The 22,108-nt window shown below is 36.4% G+C and overlaps 1 protein-coding gene across 1 annotated transcript in view; it reads left to right on the top strand.

The window, feature by feature from the left end:
• Positions 1-231: 231 nt before the first annotated feature.
• Positions 232-22,108, top strand: part of TMPRSS11D (transmembrane serine protease 11D) — a gene marked incomplete at its 5' end in the record, with an annotated part of 36,288 nt that continues 14,411 nt past the window's right edge. The window contains 4 exons of the mRNA XM_049789849.1: positions 232-358; positions 6,058-6,176; positions 6,654-6,721; positions 21,881-22,038. Of these exons, the coding sequence (XP_049645806.1) occupies positions 232-358; positions 6,058-6,176; positions 6,654-6,721; positions 21,881-22,038 (472 nt within the window). The remainder of the gene's footprint in view (positions 359-6,057; positions 6,177-6,653; positions 6,722-21,880; positions 22,039-22,108) is intronic.

The raw sequence follows: 22,108 nt of genomic DNA, 5'->3' as shown, positions 1-22,108 counted from the left end.
CATGGAATTCTCTGACAATACTATAAATCATAGTATATCAGTCAAAATATAAGATGGTTACTCTGTTACTTAGTTCAGGTTTGTTCCCAGAATTATATCCAAAAACCACTTTATTTCTTAAAAATAGATATATTTGCCAAACAAGAACTTGAAAAAAGTAGATGGTGATTATGAGCACTAGAAATGAAATTTCTAAATGAAATGAGTTGACTTCATCTTTTTCCTCTTATCCTAAGGCCAGCACGGGTGCCATCGAACTCAAGATTCCTGAATCCATGTATAGTGATTTTTATTGTTGTTGCTGTGGTGGTGATCCTGGCAGTGATTATAGGTCTACTTATCCACTTTCTAGCTTTTGGTATGTATTAAAAAATTAAAAGTACCATATTTAAAGTTAAATCTATATACTTCAGGTTAGCATTTTGTCCTCCCTTTTATTACTACTTTTTATCATAATATAACAAATTATCTTACATATCAAACATATTTATTAATATGTGCATTTTCCTCAACAAGTATTCTTTAGCTAATCTTTGTAGTGCACTAAACATGATTACTCAGGAAATAATATTCTAGTCAAAGAAAGAAATTGATCATTTTTGTTATAGATTATCTGCTGTTTTTCATTCATATCATAATTTTCTCTTATGATTGTCTCTTACCTTATTTTCTATTATGATAAAATAAGAAAGGTTAGATATTGCAAAGAACCTTAAACTTCAATACCTAAAAGTTGGTTATTTATAAAATTTCTTAATTCATTACCAGTCTCCTGAAAGCAAATTTAGTTAAAGATGAGTTAGGACAAGAGAGAAATTTACAATAAGAAATAAAAAAAGTGAAAAGGCAAGTTTGGTTATGTAAAAGATTTGAGGGTCTAACTTGTTCCCCTGATTAAAATATTTCTCTGCAGAATTTATGTATGCAAAAGAAAAAATAAAGTGTTTTTTTCTTAAATAGATTACACAGGTTATATTGATACTCATAGTACTTTTAAGATGTGAACAGAGGAGTTTTAAAAGATTTTTGTTTTATATGTTCTCTGAAGATTTTTTTTTTGAGTCACACCCAGCAGCGCTCAGGGGTTTCTCCTGGCTCTACGCTCAGAAATCGCCCCCGGCAGGCTTGGGGAACCATATGGGATGCCGGGATTCGAACCACCATCCTTTTGCATGAAAGGCAAAATGCCCTACCTCAAGTTATCTCTTTGGCCCCTGGAAGATTTTTATTGATGAAAGTATTTTCCAGTGAACACCAGATTGGTTATCTTCTCAGATATTTGTTTTCCAGCTTAGTGCATATATATTAATGACAAATTACAAAATCCTCTCTAAGTAATATTATTTGAAATAATTGAAAAACATTCAGATATTATGTGTTAGTTGCTCATAATGTATTTGTTTCTGCCATTCCATGTTTCAACATCAATCCCACCATTAAGTGCCCCCTGATTCTACCATTGTCTCCTAATTCTCATGCACCCCCATGCCTGCCCCCTAGTCAGCCAAGAAATAATTTATTTTATATTGCTTGCTAACAAGTGGTAATAGAATTATTAAAAATACTACAGCAAAATAAAATTTATAAAAGTTATTATATCTCACAATGAGATTATTGTCATTAAGCTGTCACTAATTGATCATTCTGTTATTGCTTTTTTTTTCTTGTTGCTGTAACTTTCACAGGAGTCTGGGTAATAGGTCTGAACCAGGGGAGCCACAAAGATTAAGAAATTAAGACAGATATAATAGGAAAAAGGCATTGGGTCAGGGTACTCACAGCTTCATGGACTGAGAGCCCTGACTGTCCTTCACATACAGTATTTATTGTTCAGAGACAATCAACATGGGAGAAAGGACAGCTCCCATAAGGGAAATATATATCTAATGTTAACAAGACTAAGAGGGTCTTTAAATCTCAAAGAGAGATGTGTGGTGAAATTGGAATCTAAGGTGAAATCTCTAAAGATAGTCTCCCTTGGGAGAGGTGGCAGACAAAAGACTGAATACAGGACTTCCTCCACAAGGTGTTTTCAATGGTACCAGTATTCAGTTAATTTCTAAATTAAGAGCCCTCAGATCTTCTACTGCCCCTCTCCTCAGACTACCAACTCTCTAGATAAACTTGTTAATTTTTTAGTTATATTCATATCCAACAAACTTTATGTAGCTTCTATACTACTTTGACATCTAATTTAGTGTGTTCCTACTGGGGTGTCAGTACTGAAAAATTTGGAGGTGTTATACAGCCACATATGCAGTCATACATGCTCCAAGAATTATAAGTTCTGTAGCAGACATGATGGTGGCTGTGGCTGTCAAGGCTTCTAGAAGTATAAAAAGGCAGGAAAGATAAGGGACTGTTCACACGGACTCTGTCAAAACCCTGGAGATCTCAGCTTAAATATTGGTATAACTAGAGTTTTGTTGGTTAAGTGTCTCAGCAGAGATCAGTGGTAAAGTGATGAAGTTGGACCACTGGAGTAGTAGGGATCATGGGTAAAATTTTCAAAGCTTCGATAGAGCTGGTAGTTGGCCTTCTTCCAAGAGTGTCCCTGTTTTTTTTTTTTTTAGATACAAAGCCAGTGTACACATGGTTTTTCTTTTTTTTTTTTTTTTTTTGGTTTTTGGGCCACACCCTGTGAGGCTCAGGGGTTACTCCTGGCTATGCGCTCAGAAGTTGCTCCTGGCTTCTTGGGGGACCATATGGGACGCCGGGGGATCGAACCGCGGTCCGTCCTAGGTTAGCGCAGGCAAGGCAGGCACCTTACCTCCAGCGCCACCGCCCGGCCCCCATGGTTTTTCATTATTTGATTTAAATATCTTTCAAGAATAAAATGAATCTCTGGAGCAGGTCAATAATTGGACAAGGGAGCAGCTTTGGGGTATGGTTATGGATCTATGTTAAATAGTTTTTAAAACTAGTTAAAGAAATGAAATCTTGGGGCCGGCGTGGTGACTCAGGGTGTAAGGCATCTGCCTTGTGCACGCTAGCCTAGGACGGACCATGTTTTGATCTCCTGGTGTCCCATATAGTCCCTCAAGCCAGGAGCTATTTCTGAGCACCTAGCCAGGAGTAGCCCCTAAGCATCACCGGGTGTGGCCCAAAAGCAAAAAAAAAAAAACCAGACAAAAAAAGAAATGAAATATTACCATTAGTGACATACATGCACCTATACTAAGTGAAATAAGTCAGCTGGACAAAGACATATACCAGATATTTTTACTTTCATAAATATTTTCAAAAAATTTATAATACAAACAAAAATAAAAACTCATTAATACAAGAACACATATATTGTTGTTAGAGAAAGTAATGGTTGATAATATGGCAGGGAGGATGGGTATTTAGGTAAAATTAATAGTATTATGGAGGAAAAGAAAAATTTTGGCAGTGATACATGCATGATACATCTTTAAAGATGTAGAATTACAATTCTATACACATGGAACATATTGTTAGAAACTAGATGTACCAAATCTAGAACTTGAGATTCCCTTCTCTGCATGAACTGCAGCAGGAAAATGCCACCACCACCACCCCCACACTCTGCAACAGAAAGAATCCACTGTGGTAACTAAAATAAAATAATATGAGCAGCCAAATTCTCTCAAGTGAGATCGGACTACAGCGCCAAAACTCTAGATCTTTCTTGTAAAATGGTTTAGACTAAGCCCCCTTGCACCAAAGTCACCACTGAAAAACCCAAAATCCCTGTCCTGCTTTTCCACAAAATTTCAAAAGAAAATAATAACCACTGATACCTCCCAGAAAATACCTCCCAGAAGAAAGAAAATGATGGCCAGTGGTACTTCCCAGGTAGTCCAATCCTGGCTGATTCCTCCATTGCTTTTCAGAAAGGGGTGAGTGGCGGCAGATTTCCCCTTATGCATGAACTGCAAGAGCAAATATCCACACCCTACACCTTTGACAGAAACAGTCCAGCTCCATGACTTAACCTTATCAAACTTCCATGGCACCTGGATCTATAAACCCTGTACCATTCATCTAGTACAGCTGCATGACAACTTGATGTCATATAGTAGTATCAGCCCCAGAAGTTAGCAAAAGTAAACTGATTGAAAAGTTACAGAGTAATCTATCAATCTGGTGATTGAAAGCCATAACACAGAAGACTCGACTAGCACCAACTATCAGCGCCCATAAAATCTTTGACTTTAGTAACACCTATAGAGACATATGGCAATCATTTCAGATTGACCCATGCTAATTCTATTTGACCTTATTTTATAACAAATAATTTTAAGTATATTTATTTGTGCCTAACATGAATGAATACTGTGTTGTTGGTGGGAGATTAGGGACACTGGATATAAGATGTAGTGGGATTGGCATTTGAAATTTAATGTCTGAAAAAACTGTACTATAAACAATGCAGTAAATCACTATGTTATAGTAAAACATAAAAAAAATCTAGGACTTCATGCAGGGAATGTATATCAGAGGTATAGCATCTGACTTATATGTGCAAAATCTTGGGTTATATAGAACTTTTTTCAGTCCTTAATAATGATAAACTAATTATAGAATAAAATAGGTATTTATATTTTTGCATTTAAAACACCTGTAATTGAAAATATTCCTAAAATACAAGATTAAAAATTACAAGTGTATAAGATTAAAAGATATATTTTCAGAGCAGGAGAAGTAGCACAGGTATTAAGATACTTGCCATACATATGGTCATCTTTGTTTAACCTCAGCATATATATGGTCTCTGGTGTGACCCAAAACTTCCTCCAATAATTATACATTTAAACATAAACTTCTCAAGTTAATAATGTTGCTCAAATTATATATATTTAATTGTTCTCGGATTTCAAAATATGAAAAAATAATTTTATAATTTAATAAATAATTTTACTATAATTGCATTTATATACATTTTAGGTTTTATTCCTTTAAGGAAATCTTTTTTGGAATAATTTTACTTAGAAAAATTTAAAGTAATAGGGAGAGAGAGGAAGAGGGGAGAAGATAGATGATAAAAGGGGAGATGGAACAGAAAAGAGGAAAGAGAGAAAGAAGAAAGAAAGAAAGAAAGAAAAGAAGAAAGAAGAAAGAAAGAAAGAGAAGAAAAGAAAAGAAAGAAAGAAAGAAGAAAGAAAGAAAGAAAGAAAGAAAGAAAGAAAGAAAGAAAGAAGGAAAGAAAGAAGAAAGAAAAAAAGAAAGAGGGAGAGAGAGAGAAGAGAGAAAGAAAGAAAGAAAGAAAGAAAGAAAGAAAGAAAGAAAGAAAGAAAAGAAGAAAGAAAGAAAAGAAAGAAAGAAAGAAAGAAAGAAAGAAAGAAAGAAAGAAAGAAAGAAAGAAAGAAGAAAAGAAAGAAAGAAAAAGAAAGAAGAAAGAAAGAAAGAAAGAGAGAGAGAGAGAGAGAGAGAAAGAAAGAAAGAAAGAAAGAAAGAAAGAAAGAAAGAAAGAAAGAAAGAAAGAAAGAAAGAAAGAAAGAAAGAAAGAAAGAAAGAAAGAAAGAAAGAAAGAGAGAAAGAGGAAGGAAGGATGGAAGGAGGGAAGGAAGGAAGGATGGAAGGAGGGAAGGAAGGAAGGAAGGAAGGAAGGAAGGAAGGAAGGAAGGAAGGAAGGAAGGAAGGAAGGAAGGAAGGAAGGAAGGAAGGAAGGGAGGGAGGGAGGGAGGGAAGGAGGGAGGGAGGAAGGAAGGAAGGAAAGGAGGGAGGAAGGAAGGAAGGAAGGGAGAAAGAAGTACTTTACTGAAATCTTTGACTTTACAACAAGGAGGAAGGGAGAGAAGGAAATAGAGAGGGAGGGAGAGAAGGTGAGAGGGGAAAAGGAAGGGAAGGAAGGAAAGAGAGAGCGATGGGAAAAGGGGAGGAAAAAAGTGAGAGAGGAAGGGAAAGAGTAAGTTAGAAAGGGAAAGAAGCAAAGAATGATGGAGAAGGAAACATAGGTCATGATATGGGTAGCAGATCATATGTCTAAGGGATATAAACTTTTAATTGTGTAGCAGATTATTTTGTAATTCTGAGTAAACTACAGATTAAGTTTTAGTAATGTGATATTTATCTGTTTTATTTATTTTACAGATCAAAAATCTTATTTTTACCATGGTGATATTCACATTTTAAATGTTAAATATAGTGATCAGTTAAATTCACCAGCTACACAAGAATATAAGACTTTGAGCAATCAAATTGAATCCCTGGTAAGTTATTATTTGTCTTTGCAATATTATGGCATCATAAATCCAATCAGATTGTAAAACTAATGTTTTCATTTCTATAACACTTTCTATATTTCTCTTGAGCTATGAAAAAACACTTCATTAATTCTGCTTTTGAGATAGCATTTTTAAGATCCCTTTAATGTTTCTTGCTTTATTCAACTAAACACATAGCATATTGATACTAAAAGACACTTTAATATGTCAAAAATAATGTGTTGAACAACATCATGCTTTGGTTCAACTAAGGACAAAAATAGGTGAAACATATTTGGGCTTTCATTTAAAGAGGCTTAAAGCTATCTGTCAGTATATATGAATTGGATGAAAAAGAGAAGAACTTCACAACTTAGAAGTTCTTTACAATGTCCCTATCCCTCATTATCATTAATCCCACATCACAAGACTGGGATGAATGAGGAACATCTATAATTACAGAATTTTTCTTTCTCTCTACAGCTCAGTAAAACATTCAAAGAATCGAATTTTAGATATCAGTTTGTTAGAGCTCGTGTTGTCAAACTAAGGTGAGTGAAGCTACATGTTAATATTTAAGTATAAATGTAATTTGATTCATTTATCTTGTTCACAGAACAAATGATAAAAGGCAAATACATAATTTTAGAAACTTTTGAAAATAGTATAATAGGCAGCATTAAAACTAATACCAAAAATAACTAAAGGTAAAAATAAGCCACATGTTACTTATTTACTTAAATAAAAAACAGAATAAATCCTGAACACAGAGCCAAGAGTAAGTCTTGAGAACCACCAGCTACAGACCAGAAATGAAAACAAAACAACAAAAAAGAATATGAACCTTTCCACTTAATGAGACAGAACCTCCCAACTATGGACCCCAACTAAAATAAATTATCCTTGCTAACCCAATCACAAAGGTCACATTAATCTTAAATGTGCTCAAAGTTGTTTGAAAATAAACTAAATTATCCTTTCTCTAAAATGAACACCTCAAGAAAAATGAATGTTTTTATTCTTGGCGGTAACTCATAATAGGTACTCAGATGTATAGACTACTGCTATGATAAGTTTCATTGAGAATCAAGGGTCTTTATGGGAAAACATTTCCAAAATAAATTTGGATCAGTCCTTTTAAATCCATCTCTCTGAATACTTTGCTAAAGTCTCAGTATTCATCATTAGCTCCCAAAATTTGTAGGACTGAAAAATCCACACAGAAAGAATGTGCCTTCCCACTTTGTTTACTTCTTACTGCTCAATGAATAAAAAATTAGCTTCTGGTCCCATTACAATATTATGACTGCTTTTACTAGTTTCAACAATAATTTACAAACCACAAACTTCAAAAATCCTTATTGATTTTTTAACTCAAAAGTATTGTCACTGCTGTGCTTCTGTCTGTTTGTTTATTTGTTTGTTTTTGGGCCACACCCGGTGATGCTCAGGGGTTACTCCTGGCTATGTGCTCAGAAATAGCTCCTGGCTTGGTGCATTATATGGGATGCTGGGGATCGAACCAAGGTCCGTCCGAGGTTGGCGCATGCAAGGCCGACGCCCTACTGCTTGCACCTCCAGTCCGGCCTCTGCACTTTTTTTTTTAACTTTTATTGTGAACAAAGTGAATTACAAGTCTTTCACAAGTTTCTCCTTGAAATAGTGCCAAGTAGAGGTTTCTATGATCCTATGCACCTTGTTTTTTCACTTCTCCAGTGAATGTTTTATTGACTTTATTAACTCTTACTCCTCTATATATTCCTCAAAGTTTTTTTTTTTTGGTTGTTTTTTTTTTTTCAGGCCACACCCGTTTGATGCTCAGGGGTTACTCCTGGCTAAGCGCTCAGAAATTGCCCCTGGCTTGAGGGGACCATATGGGATGCCGGGGGATCGAATCGCGGTCGTTCCTTGACTAGTACTTGCAAGGCAGACACCTTACCTCTAGCGCCACCTCGCCGGCCCCATATTCCTCAAATTTTAAAAGCGGGGATCAGAATAGGCTGAACATATGCAAGCCACGCATGCTAACCACTATTTTTGTTTGTTAATATTTTGTTTGGGGGGGCACACCCAATAATGTTTGGGGATACTTCTGGCTCTACACTCATAGTGACTCCTAGCTCTGTTTAGGGGATAATATGGACACTGGGGATCAAACCAGGTTGTCCTCTTGCAAAGGCAAGCACCCTATCGACTGTATTAGCAATTTGGCCCTCACCATAACCACTGTACTTTCTCTTAGACCCTCAATTTCTTTAAGAATTGCTCTATAAATTTTTCACCAGAGTTCATGATTCATCATGAACTTTTTGCTATACTATTATCTGAAAAAAATATCTTTATTTTAGTCTTTTTGTTTATTTAGTTTGGGGCCACACTTGGTGGTGTTCAGAACTTGCTACTGCTCTATCCTCAATTATTGATACTTGGAAGTGCTCAAGATACCATATGCAGTTTAAAGGATTAAACCCAGGTTGACCATGTGCAAGGCAAAGGCTTTACATACTGTATTGTCGCACCAGCCTCAACATTATTTTTAAAAACTACTTTAATAGGGGCATCAAATTTTAAAATTAATAGCTTTTTTTTCTCTGAGAACTTTGGAAATACAATTACATATCTCTCTCCATTGTTGCTAATCAAACATTGTCTGATAATAAAAATTATCTTTGCAAACTAGGCCTTCCCTGTTATTAGAACTTCTATTTGTCTATCTATATGTGTATTTTATTTTTATTGAAATGTTTCAGATTTATTGGTATCTGGGTTTCATGCCCTTAATAATTCTGGATATTTTTTATCAGTTGTTACAACAATGTTCCTTCTTAATTTTTCTGTGGTCTTCTGCGCCATTTTTAATGAACCTTAAGACAACTCCTTTATTTTTATGGAATGGAGTTCAGTTGGCAGTGCTCAGTTACACCTGGTTCTGTACTCAGGCATCTCTCTTTGTGGTGCTGAGGGGACCATAAACAGTGCTAGGGATTGCCACTTATAATACAAGTGCAGAAATCCTTTTTTAATATTTATTTTATTTCAACATCGTGATTACAAACATAATTCTAGTTGGGTTTCAGTCATAGCAAGAACACCCCTCTTCACCGTGCAACCTTACCATTACCAATGCCCCCCCTTTTCTCCCCAACCCCGCCTGTATTTGAGGCAGGCATTCTACATCTTCACTCACTAACATCGTTATGATAGTTCTCAGCATAGTTATTTCTTTAACTGCACTTACCACTCTTTGTGGTGAGCTTCATATCTTCAGCCAGTCTTTCTGGCTCTCATCTCTGGGAATTATTTCAATGTCTTTAATTTTCTTAAAACCCATAGATGAGTGAGACTATTCTGCATCTCTCTCTCTCCCTCTGACTAATTTCACTCAGCATAACAGGTTCCATGTAATCTATGTATAGGTAAATTTCATAACTTCATCTCTCCTGACAGCTGCATAATATTCCATTGTGTATATGTTCCACAGTTCCTTTAGCCATTCATCTGTTGAAGGGTATCTTGGTTGTTTCAAGAGTCTGGCTATTGTAAAAGTGCTGCAATGAATATAAGTGTGAGGAAGGAATTTTTGTATTGTATTTTTGTGTTCCTAAGAGTAGTATATAGCTGGCCAAATGGAAGCTCAATTTCCAGTTTTTTGAGGAATCTCCATATTGTTTTTCATAAGGGCTGGATTAGATGGCATTCCCACTAGCAGTGGTACCTCATTGTTGTTTTGATTTACATCTCCCTGATGATTAGTGATGTACAGCATTTTTTCATGACTTTTGGCCACTTGATTTCTTTTTTTGAGAAAGTGTTTGTTCATTTCTTCCCCCCATTTTTTGATGGGGTTATATGTTTTTTTCTTGTTAAGTCTGTCAGTAGCTTGTATATCTTAGATATTAGCCTCTTTTCTGATGGGTAGTGGGTAAACTTCATCCCTTAAAAATAAAGAAAAACAAAAAAAATAGGTCATAAACTTAGATATATCTGTATATCATAATGATCATGATCATAACATATATCATGGATATAAAGACTGGTAAAGTAATGAAATCATTTTTCTAACATAAAAACATTTTAAACTGACTCTAAACAAATTTTCTGTTCCTATGTTAAGAAAATTATGAAGCACAGCAAGGAAGGAAGGAAGGAAGGAAGGAAGGAAGGAAGGAAGGAAGGAAGGAAGGAAGGAAGGAAGGAAGGAAGGAAGGAAGGAAGGAAGGAAGGAAGGGAAGGAAGGAGGGAGGGAGGGAGGGAGGGAGGGAGGGAGGGAGGGAGGGAGGGAGGGAGGGAGGGAGGGAGGGAGGGAGGGAGGGTGGAAGGAAAATGAGATACTTATATACTGGGTAGATCATATAAAAGGAAAGTTTCAGAGTATAATACTGAAGAGCAATATGAATAATTTGTAGTAAACAAAAAGAAAAACAAATTTGTTTGCTCCTATCTAATGAGATAATTTGAAAAGAAATTTTTAGTTATTTTTAAAGTTTATTTATTTTACAATCTTAACCTTACTCAGAAAATGTGTGTATATTCTACTTTTTATACAGAATCTTTATCTCCATGTCTATGTTAAAACTCAAGGCTGTTAGGTATCCAATTGTTTACTACAAATTATTCATATTGCTCTTCAGTATTATACTCTGAAACTTTCCTTTTATATGAACTTAGCTGTGTATTTCAAGTACAGTTTATTACATTTCATCCACCATTTATGACTGTTTTATATAAAATTATTTAGACTTTATGTCTAGACATGAAAATTATAGTTTTTTAAGTCTGCTTCATCTGGTGCCAAGATACATGAAAAATAACATTGGTATATTTTATTTACAATTAATTTTCAACACTAGACAAAATTACAATTATTAGTTTGTTCTTATTTAATATAAACTGAGTAAATATTAAATTAAGATTAGAAATAAAAATTGTATTAATTAGAGGAGAAAGATAAGGAGGAATATGAGAGTATCACAAACAAATCTGCCCATGGAGGAAGCAGTTTACATGAAAAATAGCAGAATTATCTGCATTTTAAATAATTTTAGCTTTTTTCACATTATCAGTTTCACATTATTATATATATCTGTGATTTATTGAAATGCAAAATACAATCTAAATATATTTCTGTGAAAATTGTATGACATTTACACTCAGAGGAATGGTTACAAGTATTAAAAAAGTACTTAGTTTTTATAAGCCATATAAGTTTAGAATTATATCTCTTTATAAGTTTAATGAGATGGGAGGTTTCTTTAAAGATTTGTGAAGTCAAATATACTAGTACTTAATGTATGTAAAGCTTCCTGTAAACTTTTCTTAAAAGTTGTACAAAAATTTTTCTTGTTCTTTGTGTTGTGTGCCAAGTACCTCATTGTTGTTTTCATTTACATCTCCCTGATGATTAGTGATATGGAGCAATATTTTATGTGCCTTTTGGCCATTTGTATTTCTTCTTTGGGGAATTGTCTGTTAATTTCTTTTCCCCATTTTCTTGATGGGGTTAGCTGTCTTTTCTTGTTAAGTTCTGTCAGTACCTTGTATATCTTAGATGTTAGTTCCTTATCTGATGGGTATTGGGGAATGATTTCTTCTCCCATTCCTTGGGAAGCCTTTGTATCCTAGCAACTGTTTCCTTAAAGGTGCAGAATCTTCTCGGTTGAATGTAGTTCCATTTGTTTATCTCTGATTCCAGTTGTTTGAACAGTGGTGCTTCCACCTTGAAGATACTTTTAGTCTCAATGTCATGAAGTGTTTAACCTACATGTTCTTTTATACCTTATGGTTCTAGGTCTGATATCAAGTTTTTTAATATATTTTGATTTGACCTTTGTGCATGGTGTTAGATGGAGGTTAGAACAGAGTTTTCTTTTCTGAATGTGGCTGACCAATTGTCCCAACATCACTTGTTGAAGAGGTTTTCATTGCTCGATATTTTAGAGTTTTGCCCCTTTATCAAAGATTAACGGATTGTATGGCTGGGAAACATTCTCTGAGTACTCAAATTTATTCTATTTATCTGAGGGTTTTTCTTTATTCCAATAACATAAGGTTTTAATTACTATTGATTTGTAATACAAATTAAAGTTGGGGAAACTAATGCCACTTACCTTTTTCCTAAGGGTTGCTTTAGCTTATCATCGGCATTTATTGTTGCAAATGAATTTTGGGAGTGTTTGATCTACTTTGAAGAATGTCATAGATATTCTTAGAGGAATTGCATTTAATCTGTACAATGCTTTTTGGAAATATTGCCCCATTTAATGATGTTAACCCTTCCATTTCATGAACAAGGTACATATCTCCATTTTCTTGTGTCCTATTTTATTTCTTGAAGCAGTGTTTAATAATTTTTCTTTGTATAGATCATTCACCCCTTTAGGTAAGATGACTCCAAAGTATTTGAGATTCTGTAGAACTACTGTGAATAGGGTTTTTTTTTTTTCACACAAAGAGCATAGTTTATTCTGATTTGTGGTGATAATATTCTACAAAGTCCCTAGAAACAGAGTTCAGGGAATTCCAGATGTAGCAAGTGGCTTATCCCATGAGCCTCTGGTTTCACTTTTCTTTTTTTTTTTTTGTAGGGGATTTTTTTTTATTTAAACACCTTGATTACATACATGATTGTGTTTGGGTTTCAGTCATAAAAGGAACACCACCCATCACCAGTGCAACATTCCCATCACCCAAGTCCCAAATCTCCCTCCTCCCCACCCAACCCCCGCCTGTACCCTAAACAGGCTCTACATTTCCCTCATACATTCTCAATATTAGGACAGTTCAAAATGTAGTTATTTCTCAAACTAAACTCATCACTCTTTGTGGTGAGCTTCCTGAGGTGAGCTGGAACTTCCAGCTCTTTTCTCTTTTGTGTCTGAAAATTATTATTACAAGGGTGTCTTTCATTTTTCTTAAAACCCATAGATGAGTGAGACCATTCTGCGTTTTTCTCTCTCTCTCTGACTTATTTCACTCAGCATAATAGATTCCATGTACATCCATGTATAGGAAAATTTCATGACTTCATCTCTCCTGACAGCTGCATAATATTCCATTGTGTATATGTACCACAGTTTCTTTAGCCATTCGTCTGTTGAAGGGCATCTTGGTTGTTTCCAGAGTCTTGCTATGGTAAATAGAGCTGCAATGAATATAGGTGTAAGGAAGGGGGTTTTTGTATTGTATTTTTGTGTTCCTAGGGTATATTCCTAGGAGTGGTATAGCTGGATCGTATGGGAGCTCGATTTCCAGTTTTTGGAGGAATCTCCATATCGCTTTCCATAAAGGTTGAACTAGACAGCATTCCCACCAGCAGTGGATAAGAGTTCCTTTCTCTCCACATCCCCGCCAACACTGTTTATTCTCATTCTTTGTGATGTGTGCCATTCTCTGGGGTGTGAGGTGGTATCTCATCGTTGTTTTGATTTGCATCTCCCTGATGATTAGTGATGTGGAACATTTTTTCATGTGTCTTTTGGCCATGCGTATTACTTCTTTGTCAAAGTGTCTGTTCATTTCTTCTCCCCATTTTTTGATGGGGTTAGATGTTTTTTTCTTGTAAAGTTCTGTCAGTGCCTTGTATATTTTGGAGATTAGCCCCTTATCTGATGGGTATTGGGTGAATAGTTTCTCCCACTCAGTGGGTGGCTCTTGTATCCTGGGCACTATTTCCTTTGAGGTGCAGAAGCTTCTCAGCTTAATATATTCCCATCTGTTAATCTCTGCTTTCACTTGCTTGGAGAGTGCAGTTTCCTCCTTGAAGATGCCTGTAATGTCCTGGAGTGTTTTGCCTATGTGCTGTTCTATATATCTTATGGTTTTGGGGCTGATATCGAGGTCTTTAATCCATTTGGATTTTACCTTTGTACATGATGTTAGCTGGGGGTCTAAGTTTAATTTTTTGCAAGTGGCTATCCAATTGTGCCAACACCACTTGTTGAAGAGGCTTTCCCTGCTCCATTTAGGATTTCCTGCTCCTTTATCAAAAATTAGATGGTTGTATCTCTGAGGAACATTTTCTGAGTATTCAAGCCTATTCCACTGATCTGAGGACCTATCCTTATTCCAATACCATGCTGTTTTGATAACTGTTGCTTTGTAGTACAGTTTAAAGTTGGGAAAAGTAATTCCTACCATATTCTTTTTCCCAATGATTGCTTTAGCTATTCGAGGGTGTTTATTGTTCCAAATGAATTTCAAAAGTGTCTGATCCACTTCTTTGAAGAATGTCATGGGTATCTTTAGAGGGATGGCATTAAATCTGTATAATGCCTTGGGGAGTATTGCCATTTTGATGATGTTAATCCTGCCAATCCATGAGCAGGGTATGTGTTTCCATTTCCGTGTGTCCTCTCTTATTTCTTGGAGCAGAGTTTTATAGTTTTCTTTGTATAGGTCCTTCACATATTTAGTCAAGTTGATTCCAAGATATTTGAGTTTGTGTGGTACTATTGTGAATGGGGTTGTTTTCTTAATGTCCATTTCATCCTTATTACTATTGGTATATAGAAAGGCCATTGATTTTTGTGTGTTAATTTTGTAGCCTGCCACCTTGCTATATGAGTCTATTGTTTCTAGAAGCTTTTTGATAGAGTCTTTAGGGTTTTCTAAGTAGAGTATCATGTCATCTGCAAACAGTGAGAGCTTGACTTCTTCCTTTCCTATCTGGATTCCCTTGATATCCTTTTCTTGCCTAATCGCTATAGCAAGTACTTCCAGTGCTATGTTGAATAGGAGTGGTGAGAGAGGACAGCCTTGTCTTGTGCCAGAATTTAGAGGGAAGGCTTTCAGTTTTTCTCCATTGAGGATAATATTTGCCACTGGCTTGTGGTAGATGGCCTTCACTATATTGAGAAAGGTTCCCTCCATTCCCATCTTGCTGAGAGTTTTGATCAAGAATGGGTGTTGGACCTTATCAAATGCTTTCTCTGCATCTATTGATATGATCATGTGGTTTTTATTTTTCTTGTTATTGATGTTGTGTATTATGTTGATAGATTTACGGATGTTAAACCAGCCTTGCATTCCTGGGATGAAACCTACTTGATCGTAGTGGATGATCTTCTTAACGAGGCATTGAATCCTATTTGCCAGGATTTTGTTGAGGATCTTTGCATCTGCATTCATCAGTGATATTGGTCTGTAATTTTCTTTTTTGGTAGCGTCTCTGTCTGGTTTAGGTATCAAGGTGATGTTGGCTTCATAAAAGCTATTTGGAAGTGTTTCTGTTTGTTCAATTTCATGAAAGAGTCTTGCCAAGATTGGCAGTAGTTCCTCTTGGAAAGTTTGATAGAATTCATTAGTGAATCCATCTGGACCTGGGCTTTTGTTTTTCGGCAGACATTTGATTACTGTTTTAATTTCATCAATGGTGATGGGGGTGTTTAGATATGCTACATCCTCTTCCTTCAACCGTGGAAGATTATAAGAGTCCAAGAATTTATCCATTTCTTCCAGGTTCTCATTTTTAGTGGCATAGAGTTTTTCAAAGTAGTTTCTGATTACCCTTTGAATCTCTGTCATATCAGTAGTGATCTCTCCTTTTTCATTCCTGATACGAGTTATCAAGTTTCTCTCTCTCTCTTTCTTTGTTAGGTTTGCCAGTGGTCTATCAATCTTGTTTATTTTTTCAAAGAACCAACTTCTGCTTTCGTTGATCTTTCGGATTGTTTTTTGAGTTTCCACTTCGTTGATTTCTGCTCTCAGCTTTGTTATTTCCTTCTGTCTTCCTATTCTTGGGTCCTTTTGTTGAGCATTTTCTAGTTCTATTAGCTGTGTCATTAAGCTACTCAGGTAAGCTCCTTCTTCCTTCCTGATGTGTGCTTGCAAAGCTATAAATTTTCCTCTCAGTACTGCTTTTGCTGTGTCCCATAAGTTCTGATAGTTTGTGTCTTTATTGTCATTTGTTTCCAGGAATCTTTTTATTTCCTCCTTGATTTCATCTCGGACCCACTGGTTATTGAGCATGAGGCTGTTTAACTTCTAGGTGTTAAAGTGTTTCTTCTGAGTCCCTTTGGAGTTCACAAATAATTTCAGAGCCTTGTGGTCAGCGAAGGTAGTCTGCAAAATTTCTATCCTCTTGATCTTATGGAGGTATGTTTTATGTGCCAGCATGTAGTCTATCCTGGAGAATGTCCCATGTACATTGGAGAAGAATGTGTATCCAGGTTTCTGGGGATGGAGTGTCCTATATATATCCACTAGGCCTCTTTCTTCCATTTCTCTCCTCAGGTCTAGTATATTCTTGTTGGGTTTCAGTCTGGTTGACCTGTCCAGTGTTGACAAAGCCGTGTTAAGGTCCCCCACAATTATTGTGTTGTTGTTGATATTATTTTTCAGATTTGTCAACAGTTGTATTAAATATTTTGCTGGCCCCTCATTCGGTGCATATATGTTTAGGAGAGTGAATTCTTCCCGCTCTACGTACCCCTTGACTAATATAAAATGTCCGTCTTTGTCCCTTACCACCTTCCTGAGTATAAAGTTTGCATTATCTGATATTAGTATGGCCACTCCAGCTTTTTTATGGGTGTTGTTTGCTTGGATAACTTTTCTCCAGCCTTTTATTTTGAGTCTATGTTTGTTCTGACTATTCAGGTGCGTTTCTTGTAGGCAGCAGAAGGTTGGATTGAGTTTTTTGATCCATTTAGCCACTCTGTGTCTCTTAACTGGTGCATTTAGTCCATTGACGTTGAGAGAAAGAATTGTCCTGGGATTTAACGCCATCTTTATTTCAAAATTTGGTGTGTCTTTTGGGTAGTCTTGTCTTAGATTAGGTCTTTCAGTTTTTCTCTTAAGACTGGTTTTGTGTCTGTGAAGTTTCTGAGCTGTTTTTTGTCTGTGAAACCATGTATTCTTCCATCAAACCGGAAAGTGAGTTTTGCTGGGTATAGTATTCTGGGTGAAGCATTCATTTCATTCAGTCTTGTCACAATATCCCACCACTGCTTTCTGGCATTGAGCGTTTCTGGTGACAGGTCTGCTGTAAATCTCAGGGAAGCTTGCTTGAACATGATTTCCCCTTTTGATCTTGCTGTTTTCAGAATTCTGTCTCTATCTGTGGGATTTGTCATTGTGACTAGGATGTGTCTTGGGGTGGTTTTTCTGGGGTCTCTTTTGGTTGGTACTCTTCGGGCATGCAGGATTTGATCACATATATTCTTTAGCTCTGGGAGTTTCTCTTTAATGATGTTCTTGACCATTGATTCTTCCTGGAAATTTTCTTCCTGGGTCTCTGGGACTCCAATGATTCTTAAGTTGTTTCTGTTGATCTTATCATAGACTTCTATTTTCGTCTGTTCCCATTCTTTGACTAATTTTTCCATTGTCTGCTCATTTGCTTTAAGTTTTTTGTCCAATCTCTCCTGCTGTATGGAATTGTTATGTATCTCATCTTCCACAGCACCAAGTCTATTCTCAGCTTCTGATACCCTGTCCCAGAGCTTATCCATTTTGTCATTCACTTCGTTTACTGACTTTTTCAGTCCTGTTAGTTGACATGTTATTTCAGTTTGGAGTTTTGTCATTTCTGCCTTCATATTTTCTTGGTTCTTATTAGTGTTCTGTTCAACTCGATCCATGGTTTCTTGGAGTCTGTTGAGCACCTTCCATATTGCTAGTCTAAAGTCCTTATCTGAGAGGTTGATTAGTTGTTCAGTCATTATCTGGTCCTCAGAATTGTCATCTTCATTCTCTATGTCTGATGCTGGCCTGCGTTGTTTCCCCATTGTCACACTTGTATTGTGGGTTTTTCTACGTGTTGTGGTGGTATTCATTGTCTATATGATGTAGGCAGCACACTCCTCTGGCTCCTCCCTTTCTGGATGGGCTGACTTGCCTCTAAGGGAGGGGAGTCCTCCGTGGATGAAGCCTCACACCGGGTCAAATCTTAGGCCCGAGCATGCAACAGAGAAGACAGTCCAGAGAGAAATGTTTGCTTCTGTGATATAGCGCCGTTCTTAGTGTGATTTTTCCTTCTTGTTGCAATGGAGTTCTTTCCTTAGAAAGAGTGCAGGGCCGCGTAGCGAAGCGGAGCGGCCGTGCTCTCTGAGCCTCTTTTTGCCCCACTCGCAAGAGTTTCACGCAAGAGGACAGTAGACAGACATAGACAGGTCACACTCACAGTCTTTCACAGCTGAGCCCCACTGGGCCGGTGTACTTTCACGGATTTTCCCCGCCTGGTGTCACACACAGGGAGCCAGCTTTTGCAAAGGTTAGCCGGTTTTTATGCTCTGAAGTCCCTCCCTGAAAATGGCGTCTGGGCGAGCGAGGTTTCTGGAGGCTCTTTTTGCCCCACTCGCAAGAGTTTCACGCAAGAGGACAGTAGACAGACATAGACAGGTCACACTCACAGTCTTTCACAGCTGAGCCCCACTGGGCCGGTGTACTTTCGCGGATTTTCCCCGCCTGGTGTCACACACAGGGAGCCAGCTTTTGCAAAGGTTAGCCGGTTTTTATGCTCTGAAGTCCCTCCCTGAAAATGGCGTCTGGGCGAGCGAGGTTTCTGGAGGCTCTTTTTGCCCCACTCGCAAGAGTTTCATGCAAGAGGACAGTAGACAGACATAGACAGGTCACACTCACAGTCTTTCACAGCTGAGCCCCACTGGGCCGGTGTACTTTCGCGGATTTTCCCCGCCTGGTGTCACACACAGGGAGCCAGAATAGGGTTGTTTTTTAAGGTCCACTTCTTTATCATTATTTGTGTACAAAAAGGCCATTGATTTGCATAATACTTTTGTAGCTGCCACTTTGCTATACATATCTTCTCAGTTTAATGTAGTTCCATTTGTTTATCTCTGATTCCAGTTGTTTGAACAGTGGCGCTTCCACCTTGAAGATACCTTTAGTCTCAATGTCATGAAGTGTTTAACCTACATGTTCTTTTATACCTTATGGTTCTATTCTTTTTAGAAGCTTTTTGGTAGAATTTTAGGGGTTTTCTAAATATAGTAACATGTAGTCACAAACAGTGAGAGCTTGACTTCTTTCTTTAATATCTGGATGCCCTTGTTATCTTTTTCTTCCTTAATTACTATGGCAAGTACTTTCAGTAGTATGTTAAATAGGTGTGGTGAGATGGGACAGAGAAGGGCACAACCTTGTCTTGTGCCAGATTTTAGAGAAAAAGCTTTTAGTTGGTCTTCATTGAGTATAAAAGTTGACGTGTGCTTGTGGTAAATGGCTTAACTATATTGAGAAAAGTTTCTTCCATTCCCATCTTTTTCAGACTTTTTTATTGCACAGCTTAGAAGGCTGCTTCTTTCTTTTTATTTTAAATTTTTATTTTGACCAAAGTGGATTACAAATCTTTCACAGTAATATTTTAAGTACAAAGTGACATTGAATCAGAGCATTCTCACCACCAATGTTGTCCTCCCTCTACCCCTGTTTCCAGCATGCATGACATATCCTCCTTTTTTACCCCCCGGGCTGCTACTTTTTAATCACAAATGAGTGTTGAACCTTATCAAATGCTTTCTCTGCATCTATTGATAAGATCATATGGGTTTTTCTTTTGATAATATGTGTTATGTTTCTTGATTTGTGTATATTAAACCATCCTTATATCTTTTGAATAAAACCTACTTGGTCATGGTATATGACCTTCTTGATGAGGCGTTGGATCCTATTTGCTAGGATTTTGTTGAGGATCTTTGCATTTATATTCAACATGTATATTGGTCTGTATTTTTCTTTATTGCAGCATCTCTCTGCTTTTTGTATCAGGGTGAAGTTACCTTCATAAAAAACTTTTGGAGAGTTTCTCTGTTCCTTCAATTTTGGAACAATTAGTGTTGGAGGGAATATAGGGATAAAAGAACTTATTCACTGCTGGAGGAAATTTCATCTAGTCCAGCCTTTAAGGAAAACAATATAGAGATTCCTCAAAAAAAATGAAAATTGAGCTCCCATATGATCCAGCTATATCACTCCTAAGAATATACCCTAGGTAAATAAAAACACAATATAAATATGCATTCTTCATGATTATTTTCATTGTAGCTTTATTTAAAATAGCCAGAATCTGTAAACAACCCAGATGCTCTACAACAGATAAGTGGTTAAAGAAACTGTGGTACTTATATACAATATATACAATATGCGGGGCCGGAGAGGTGGCGCTAGAGGTAAGGTGTCTGCCTTGCAAACACTAGCCACCACGGTTCGATCCCCCGGTGTCCCATATGGTCCCCCCAAGCCAGGGGCTATTTCTGAGCGCTTAACCAAAAGTAACCCCTGAGCATCAAAAAAAAAACAAAAACAAAAACAAACAAACAAAATATATATACAATATGCAGCTTTCAGGAAAATGAAGCCATGGCATTGGTGATGAGGATGTTGCAGTGGTGAAGGGAGGTGCTCTTTGTATGACTGAAACCCAACTACAATAATGTTTGTGATCACGTTGTTTAAATACACTATTTTAAAAAACGGGGGGGGGGGGCAAGAGCAATAGCACAGTAGTAGGTCATTTGGCTTGCACACAGGACAAACCTGGTTTGATCCCGGACACCCCATATGGTCCCCCTAGCCAGGAGCAATGTCTGAGCGTATAGCCAGGAATAACCCCAGAATGTCACCAGGTGTGACCCACCCAAAAAAAAAGAAAGAAATTTTCCTATTCATAAATGGACATGGGAACTATTACAATGAGTGAGATGAGTGAGAGGAAGAGAAATGACATAGAATAGTCTCACTCATCTGTGGGATTTAGAAAAATAAAAGAATATGGTAATAATACCCAGAGACAATAGAGATGAGGTTTTAAAGAACAGGCCCATGATGTGAAGCCTACCAAAAAATTTGCTAGGTGTAGAGAAACAACTACACCAATAACTATCATGACAATGGTAGTGAGTGAGAGAAATAAAATGTCTGTCTTGAAAATAGACGGGATGAAGGAGGAAAGAAAAGGAGGCATTGGTGGTGGGAAGTTTGCACTGGTAAAGGGGTGTACTTTTTATGACTGAAACCCAACTACAAACACGTTTGTAACTATGGTGCTAAATAATAAAAATAAGAAAATAAAAATAAAACTGCTTTAATACTCTGAAAAATATCAGTTGTATTCTAATAATTATTTGTGTAAACTTTGGTGATGGTCTTGGATGCTAAAAACGTCATAATTTAAGTATTAATGCTATATATAAAAACGTTTTGGATAATTTGAAATGTTAACTACAAAGTTGTACACAGTGTCTGAAGAACTAGCAAGAAGATAGAGTGTTCTGATTGCATACTGACCCAGATTGGATCTTTGATCATTGGAAATGTATATAGTACCCCCAAATAATGTCACAGTAAAGAACCAGGAGTAAACCCTTAGCTCTATTGGATAAGAGAAAAATAATAAAATTTTATACACATTAGTTTAATAACAATCTTAAGAACAATGCATTTTATATAAAGACATAAGTATAGAAGATTTAGAAATTTAAATAATTTACCAAAGCCAAACAGCTGATGGCAGAGTGTATAGTCAAACTTGGTTGTCTGATTTTAGAGTGAACTCTATTAAATGGTTGATACAAAATATTATACATTAAAATATTTGGGGATATTTTATTATATAATTATAAATTTAAATTCTATTGTATGAATCACTACTAAAGCTAAATTTCCAAAGTAACTTTTTAAAATTATTTAATCAAGAATAATCGATAAAACAATGACTTTTTAATAATTAAATATTCTTTACGATATATTTTTAGGCAAACTGATAATGGTGTGATAGCACATATTGTCATGAAATTTAAATTTACTAGAAATTTCAATGGAGCATCAATGAAAAAAAGAATTGAGTCTGTCTTGAACCATATGTTGAATAACTCTGGAAATTGGGAAATAAATCCTTCACCTGAGATAAAACGCAAGTAGTATTCTTTACATACCATTTAATCAAATATATTCCTCAACTTAACCAGTCTTAATTTACATTT

Source organism: Suncus etruscus, chromosome 16, assembly GCF_024139225.1.
Source record: "Suncus etruscus isolate mSunEtr1 chromosome 16, mSunEtr1.pri.cur, whole genome shotgun sequence".
NCBI classification, from domain to species: Eukaryota; Metazoa; Chordata; class Mammalia; order Eulipotyphla; family Soricidae; genus Suncus; species Suncus etruscus.
The sequence above is the reverse complement of the archived record's forward strand: the minus strand, read 5'-3'. Positions and strand labels throughout refer to the sequence as shown.